This window comes from Nanorana parkeri, unplaced genomic scaffold, assembly GCF_000935625.1.
Source record: "Nanorana parkeri isolate BGI_ZX_2015 unplaced genomic scaffold, ASM93562v1 scaffold92, whole genome shotgun sequence".
NCBI classification, from domain to species: domain Eukaryota; kingdom Metazoa; phylum Chordata; class Amphibia; order Anura; family Dicroglossidae; genus Nanorana; species Nanorana parkeri.
In genome coordinates, this window is record NW_017306360.1 from 1,618,801 (window position 1) to 1,627,001 (window position 8,201).

General features: G+C 46.6%; 1 protein-coding gene across 1 annotated transcript; it reads left to right on the top strand.

Moving 5' to 3' along the window:
- Positions 1 to 5,251: 5,251 nt before the first annotated feature.
- On the top strand, positions 5,252 to 6,313 carry LOC108783862 (C-X-C chemokine receptor type 2-like). Its single transcript, XM_018552553.1, has one exon. It carries the CDS (start codon positions 5,252 to 5,254, stop codon positions 6,311 to 6,313), a length of 1,062 nt encoding a protein of 353 aa, XP_018408055.1.
- Positions 6,314 to 8,201: the final 1,888 nt, after the last annotated feature.

The window sequence follows — 8,201 nt, forward strand, 5'->3', positions numbered from 1 at the left end:
GATTTGCAGGGCCTCTAAGAAGCTCTTTGTATACATAATTGACATAAGATGATTACATATATGTAAGACATGATGACTTGATTATATACAGTCTAAATATACATACATGTACTGTATATATACACATTATTGCCAAAAGTATTGGGATACCGGCCTTTACACGCACATGAACTTTAATGGCATCCCAGTCTTAGGCCGTAGGGTTCAGTATTGGGTTGGCTCCGCCCTTTGCCTCTATAACAGCTTCAACTCTTCTGGGAAGGCGTCCACAAGGTTTAGGAGTGTGTCTATGGGAATGTTGGACCATTTGTGAGGTCAGGTACTGATGTTGGACGAGAAAGCCGGGCTCACAGTCTCCGCTCTTATTCATCCCAAAGGTGTTCTATCCTCCACCCCAAACTCCCCCATCCATGTCTTTATGGACCTTGCTTTGTGCACTGGTGCGCATTCATGTTGGAACAGGAAGGGGCCATCCCCAAACTCCTCCCACAAAGTTGGGAGCATGAAATTGTCCAAAATGTCTTGGTAAGCTGATGCTGGAACTAAGGGGCTAAGCCCTACCCCTGAAAACAACCCCACACCATAATCCCCCCTCCACCAAACTTTACACTTAGCACAATGCAGTCAGCAAGTAACGTTCTCCTGGCAACCGCCAAACCCAGACACGTCCATCGGATTGCCAGACAGAGAAGCGCGATTGGTCACTCCAGATAACACTTCCCCTCTCAGTTGTCACTATCAGGTGGCTGAGAGCAGCCTTATTAGGAAGTCACACGACAACAAACAGACTCTGCCTGTCGCACTGGGCTGGCTTCCTAATAAGGCTGCTCTCAGCCACCTGATCAGCCCAACCTGGCCACTGGCAACACCTGGCCCCGGGACTGGAGATCCCATCCCATCCCACCATCTCCAAAGGAATTCACATTGTGGAACCTCTCAGCCCCTCTGGCTTAGAGTCCTGGGTGCCAAAGTTCCCATATTACACCGTGGCATTGCCATGCACTGCCACAATATATAATATATTTCTTTTTTGAGATGTATTTGACATTTCTAGTAGGACAGCAGGGCAGTTTCTAGAATAAGAATCATTACAAATGAAAGTATAAAACATTGAGGAACTTCAGACTAAAATTAGTAACTATTACTTTCTGTAAATCAAAGACAATCCAACATAATCATCTGAATCAGTCTTTCAGCTTCCTCAGTAAAGGAGAGCAATGACTAGTTCTCCTTTTTCTGGAGTCTAAAAAAATCCACCCAAATGCCCCAAAAACACACGTAACTCCAAGGTCACATGACATGTCAGGTCACACAAGCCTTCTTTCTTCTGGACTACAGAATTGGAGGGTCCTTCCTTAGGTTCCCTCTTCTGGTGATGTTGACACGTCATTGGCTGTCCTTTGGCAGAGTCCTCCCAGGGTCCAGAGGACTTTAGCGATGTGATGACATCACAGAAAGGGGTGGAAACAAGACCAGACGGTGGTAGGTATGGACTGCAGTGGTGGACTGTAGTCTATACAGGTTGAAGAGGCCTTGCAGAGGATCACTTGTTGGTTGACTCTGGTAAGTAAAAAAAAAAAAGTCTTGGCTTTTTTTCAAAGATTGAACAAATAACTAAGGGTGCCTGATGTGGGAGGATCGAATACCATCTCCCCCTGCTGCATGCTTTGGTTGCTTCCATTGACTGCTATGTCCTGTAGTGATATATGAGCTGGGAAACCGATATTCAACAGGGACAGATGAATTCCAGGTTGTAGAAGAATGAACCCATGCAGTAGGACTACCCGCACACTGCAAGGGTTAACCCCTTATTTGGTCTTAGATAGAGATATACTCACCCGAACCTTGATATGGACATGAATGGGAGGAAGAGATGGCAGGAGCTAGAGCATTGCACCCATGATCCCCTGGTGCACCCCTTATTAGGAAAATTGCGTGCACCCCTTAAAAGGAAAGGGCATTAAAATCCAGGCAAAACAGGCATTAAAATCCTTAACGGCTTATCCGCTTAGAGTTAAACATAAAGGATGGCCGTAAAATTATTCCTGTTGTGCTAATATGTAATATGTGCTATGTAGACAGCACTTTTATTGTATATGCACGTATGTCCCAAATGCATGTGTGTGTATGAGATCTATTATTATATAACAAGTTTATTAATATTATAATGGGGATGACCAGCCCTCTATGTGATAGTAATCTGTTGGTGACAGGTTCTCTTTTTGGAGACATCAGGGATCTATTAGACCCCTAACAGCTCCACTGCAGAAGCCAAGTTGATAGGGAACAGAGAGTCTCTGATTTACTGTGTACAGGGCCACAGCTGGCCAGGATCTGAGAGCTGGACTGGATGGATGGGAAGCTCTTTCACTGACTTACCACATCACGGATACACCAGATGCCCAGATCACTTCTACATAATAGAGCTAGTAGATAAACTTGGAAAGAGGCTCACAGCTGCTAATGCCTCGAGCTTGTTGTAACTCTTTGACTGTTGCATTGTGTAGGGCACATCATTGGCATTGAAGGGTTAACTCTAATTGTCACATGCAATTACAGTATTAAAAAAATATATATAATATATATATAATGTTAAGATTAAAGGAGAACTATGGGGTAAGTGTTTTTCCCCATAGTCCTCTTAAGGGTCACGGGAGGACATAAACTAACCTCCTCCCGTGACAGCTCGAGATATACTGAGACCGCCACAGCCGGGACGGATCCCGACATTACTGTCGATATCCACCCAGCTTCGAGATCCACCCAGCTGCGTGAGTGACAGCTGGTTCTGCCTATCTGGAGACAGAGCCAGCTGTACCCGTCCCCTCCCCCGTCCATTCCGCCAGTCAGCGCTGGAGGATCGGAGCGGGGAGGGGGAGAATCCCTGTGGGAGCAGTGACTGACAGTCACGACTCTCTGCAGGGAGATGATCAAGAAGTGAGCGAGCAACGGTATGTGTTCGCTCACTTCCCGATCTGTAGAGCCGAAGTGTGACAGTTTCATTGTCACAGGTCGCTCCAACTATGAGGATGAGTGTAAATCACTCACCTCATAGTTCTCCTTTAAGTTATGCAAATTAGGCGTAATCAAGTAAAACTCTGAAAATTCTTCCGTTAAATAAGACGAGAGAACGAGGAATAAAAAGCAAAGGTGAAACACGGCTGTGAAGGTGATGAATGTAAGTGGCCCTTCAGGAACTATCGCATTGGTCATTTGACCACATTCGGGGGGGTGGGGGCGTAATGTTAACAGTAAATTGACAGCCGCATTTCTGATTGCTTGGGAAAGACAATGTCACAATGTTTCGAAGAGATGAGTTCATCAAGCTGCAATGGTGAGAGAAAATGAAATAGGAATTCACCCTTTTCTTTCACAAGTGCAAGTTACATCACAGGTGCCAGGAAATGTGCTTGTTTATACAAAGCCTGGCTGGTGGAGCAACCGTGTCTTCCTCACCGGGGATAAAGTGGACCTGGCGTCACATATATACACACTATATTGCCAAAAGTATTGGGACGCCTTTACACGCACATGAACTTTAATGGTATCCCAGTCTCAGTCCGTAGGGTTCAGTATTGAGTTGGCTCCGCCCTTTGCCGCTATAACAGCTTCAACTCTTCTGGGAAGGCGTCCACAAGGTTTAGGAGTGTGTCTATGGGAATGTTGGACCATTTGTGAGGTCAGGTACTGATGTTGGACGAGAAGGCCGGCCTTGCAGTGTTCCTCCACCCCAAACCCGCTCATCCATGTCTTTATGGGCCTTGTTTTGTGCACTGATGCGCGGTCATGTTGCAAGCTTAGAGGTGACATGACCATGTTGTTTCTGATGCTGTAAAGTTCTTGGCTGTCTGACAGATCAGCCCCTGCTGCAGCTTTTCCCCTTGAGACTTGCTACAAAGTTATAATGTTGCAGTCTGATAACTGGAGGAGAGGAGACTGAGGAAATGCTTCCTACTGCCATCAGCAGACTGATCACTGGAGGAGAGGAGACTGAGGAAATGCTTCTTCCTGCCTGCAGCAGACTGATTACATCAACTTAGCCTAGACAAGCCTTTTTCTACCAGGGTTCAGAGGATCTTTTTATTGCAATTACAGCCAAACATCTGGTGATCTTGCCAGTATTCCAGTGTCCATGTCACTCATGTAGCACTGAATCTTAAACAGTGTTATCAGGTTTCCCAGCTATCTTCTGTGAAGTACAGAACGCCTACCACCTATGTACTAAAAATGAGCAGAGGAGGAGGTGGTGTTTGTTGTCCAAATCAGTAGATGAGCCCAGGGCCGAATTTACTCTCTCTGTTGCCCCAAGGCCAGGTTCCTCAATGCGCCACCCTACCCACCAACCCGCCCCCCATGGAGAATGGCAGACCTGCAGGCTGCATACAAGTGATCCCGGCGACATCGTTGATATCACTTGTACAAAACCAGCGGCGGCTTCCCCGCTCTACATTTTGCTCTGCTTGCCCAAAGCGGGGCTAATTGTAGAAAACAACTACCCGCCCGGCGCCTGGAACTGCATGTCCCGGGCATCGGGAGATAGGAATTTCACACCCCTGCTGCCCATCTACTCCCTGCTGCCCCGAGGCCAGGCCTTGGTTGGCCTTGTAGGAAATCCGGCCCTGGATGAGCCTAAGGTGACAACACTCCATAGAGTGTAGGGCTGCAACAACTAATCGACATAATCGATTATAATCGATTATTGAAAAAGTTGTCAACTTTTTCAATAATCGATTAATCGGCTTCCGATCAGTTGGCCCTGTTCACAGCTCACTGGGTTTTGTAGTCCTCTATAGCCGGTGCCATTCTGCATTCATTACTGTATAATTTTACACTTTCCATTTCACAATATTGCACACCACACTATCTTTTTTTTCTTTTTTACTTCCACCGCTCCAAGCTTGCTCCTGTGATGGACTACAACCTCAATACAAACTAGTAGTCCCATCACTGGAGCAATTTTTTAAACTTTATTTTAATTGTTTATCCGATTAATCGAACTTAATAATCGGCCAACTAATCGATTTTGAAAATAATCGTTAGCTGCAGCTCTAATAGAGTGAGTTATCGTTGTCACTCCTTCATTGCAAAACATTCCTCAAATTGAAATCTGCTTTGAATTAAAATGTTGTGGCGATTTATAAAGAAATAAAATGTACAATATATTCCTGTTGAGCGAACGCAATCTTATTCTTTACGTTTTTCCTTCATTTTATTGTTTTTGTCTATCACCTTGCAGGCTCCATACACAGACATGGCCAACTCAATAAACGTGGATCTGGAAGGGATTGAGGATTATTCCTTGGATACATCCGCCCCCTATTACCCATCATCTGATGCAGCCCCTTGCCAGCCTCTGGAGGACGTGAACAGATATATATATGTTGTGGTTTACTCCATAGTCTTCCTTCTCAATATAGTCGGCAACACCCTCGTCATTGTAGTAATCAGACACAACAAGCTGAAGAGGTCTTCAACGGACTTCTACCTCTTGAACCTGGCCATCGCCGACTTGCTGTTCGCCTTCACCCTGCCCTTCTGGGCAGCCTACAAGGCCCACGAATGGATTTTTGGGGTCACCATGTGCAAATTGGTGTGTATACTGCAGGAAGTCAACTTCTACAGCGGGATACTGCTGCTGGCTTGTATCAGCGTGGACCGCTACCTGGCTATCGTCCGCGCCACAGAGTCTGTGACGCAGAAGAGGCACTTGGTCAAGCATATCACTGCCGCCATCTGGATATTTTCCTTCGCTATATCCTTCCCCACCATATTGTTCAAGACTGTGTTCAAGACCCCTAAACACGGTCTAGTCTGCCATGAGGACATTGGAGCTGAGAACACAGTGCACTGGAAGATCATCATAACAATCGGACGTCAATTGGCCGGATTCTTCATACCCCTGATTATCATGCTCTTCTGCTACGGCTTCACCATCAAAACTCTCTTTCAGACCAAAAACAACCAAAAGCAGCGAGCCATGATGGTCATCTTTGCAGTCGTCCTGGTCTTTCTGGTCTGCTGGCTTCCCTACAATATCACCGTGATCGTGGACTCGCTCATGAGGACAGGCTACATCAACGAGACCTGTGACTTCCGGAACAAGTTGGACGTGGCCCTCCCCGTGACCGAAATATTCGGTTACTCCCACAGCTGCATCAACCCGATTCTCTACGCTTTCATCGGCCAGAAGTTCAGACGCAGCTTCCTCAGGATCCTGGCCAGCAAGGGCATCATCAGAAAGGAAAACCTGCCTCACTTTGTCCGCAGCTCCTCGGTCATGTCCACTTCTGGGAACACGTCAACCACCATCTAGCAGGAGGGACGTTGGGTCTGGGCAAGTCATTCGAGGAACGCGGTGAAGCCGCGCAGATCCTGCATGTCAAACATAGAACTTCAAATATAAACTAAAAGCTACGTTTTAAGAGAGGCGGGGTTTACTTCCTTCTCTGGTTCTTTGTTGGCGTCTGTAAATCTGGAGGGAAGATCTCCAACTACCCCCACACTGCCTGTGATAACCAAGTCATCGCTGTGAACTGAATGTGCTGATTTGCATTCTACATATAGAATGGATTGGAAACTCTCAGCACGGTTTAAAGTGCACCTGTGCCCCGGCTATGGACAAACTCTCACGACCTCACTAGCTGCATGTGCTGTGAAGTCATTCATTCTCAAAGATCACACAACAGAGACTCTGAACTGGGGTATCAGTCATGTTTTTCTACAGGTTAAAACACCTAATGTTACTTTACTTTAGAAAGCTGGCAGGCGGCCAAGTCACTGCTGCCATAGAAAATAAGGGGAGGAGCTGAGATTTCAAGGCCTTTGTTGTGACATTTAATTTCTCCACAATGCCTGTAGCTACAGAGGTAATTGAGGACTTGTTCTAAAGTGCTTTTGCGTGTCCGGAATATACTGTATATAAATAGTTTAATTTGCATAGGGGTCAGGTTTACTTTAGGCATATTCTGAAGGATGATATGTAGTACTTGTGTCCTTCCTAGGCTTCATCACTTCACATTTTCATGATCGTGCTTGGAGGTTAGGTTGTGGTAAGGCGTGAAAGAAGAGGAGTTACACAGATGAAGACATGAAGGGAAGACCACCAGTATCAGTGCTTCGTTGTTCAGTTTTTATTTTCCCCTTATTTCTGTTCTTCTCTTCAGCATCGCTGCAAGTGTCACCTAACTCTCTCACAACCCAACCTCCTCGAGGTACTGAGGGGGCAAAGCAATATACGCTGTGGAGACTAAAATGAGCCTTATTCAGTTTGAAGTAAACATTCTGCCTAACGACATACATAACAAGATACCCGTTGTTACTGTTATTAGTCAGAGAAGCCTCTTCTGTTCCCATCTGATTTACTTTGTTACTGGGGCCTGACTCTCCTTGTCTGAGATTTGCAGTTACAGGAAGTCAGGTCCAAGTAACAAAGCAAAAACAAATCAGTAACACAGGCTTACTTCAATAGTTGAGGAGGCGGGACTTAAGATTACATTCCATATTGAACTGTCAGTCCCCTCTGTAACATAGTTTTATTACTTGTTGATCCTGCCAGTAGATTTAACATGGATTGGAGAATCATCCTCACTCTCTCCTGGCTGTCTCTCCCTCTGTCTGTCTCCCTCTCTCTCTCCTGGCTCTCTTTCCTGCATGTCTCTCATCACTCTCTCCCCTGGCTGTTTCTCCTCACTCTCTTTCCTGGCTGTCTATTTCTCTCCTGGCTGTCTCTCCTCTCTCCCTGGCTTTCTCTACTCTCTCTTCTGGCTGTCTTTCCTTGCTGTCTCCTGAGTGTCTCTCCTCCTTCTCTCTCCTGGCTGTCTCTCCTTGCTCTCTCTCCTGGCTGACTCTCCTCAAACTCTCCCCTGGCGTTCTCTCCTCTCTCTCCCCTGGCTGTCTCTCCTCTATCTCCCCTGGCTGTCTCTCCTCTCTCTCTCCCCTGGCTGTCTCTCCTCTCTCTCCCCTGGCTGTCTCTCCCCTGGCTGTCTCTTCTCTCTCACTCCCCTGGCTTGTCTCTCATCTCTCTCTCTCCCCTGGCTGTCTCTCCTCTCTCTCCCCTGGCTGTCTCTCCTCTCTCTCCTGGCTGTCTCTTCTCTCTCTCCTGATTGTCTCTCCTGACTGTTTCTCCTCTCTCTCTCCTGACTGTCTCTCCTCTCTCTCTCTCTCTCCTGTCTGTCTCTCCTCATCCTCTCCCGCACACCTCC

What these genes read in the sequence shown, in the direction of transcription:
- LOC108783862 (XM_018552553.1), top strand. Translation starts at nt 5,252, where the DNA reads ATGGCCAACTCAATAAACGTGGATCTGGAAGGGATTGAGGATTATTCC.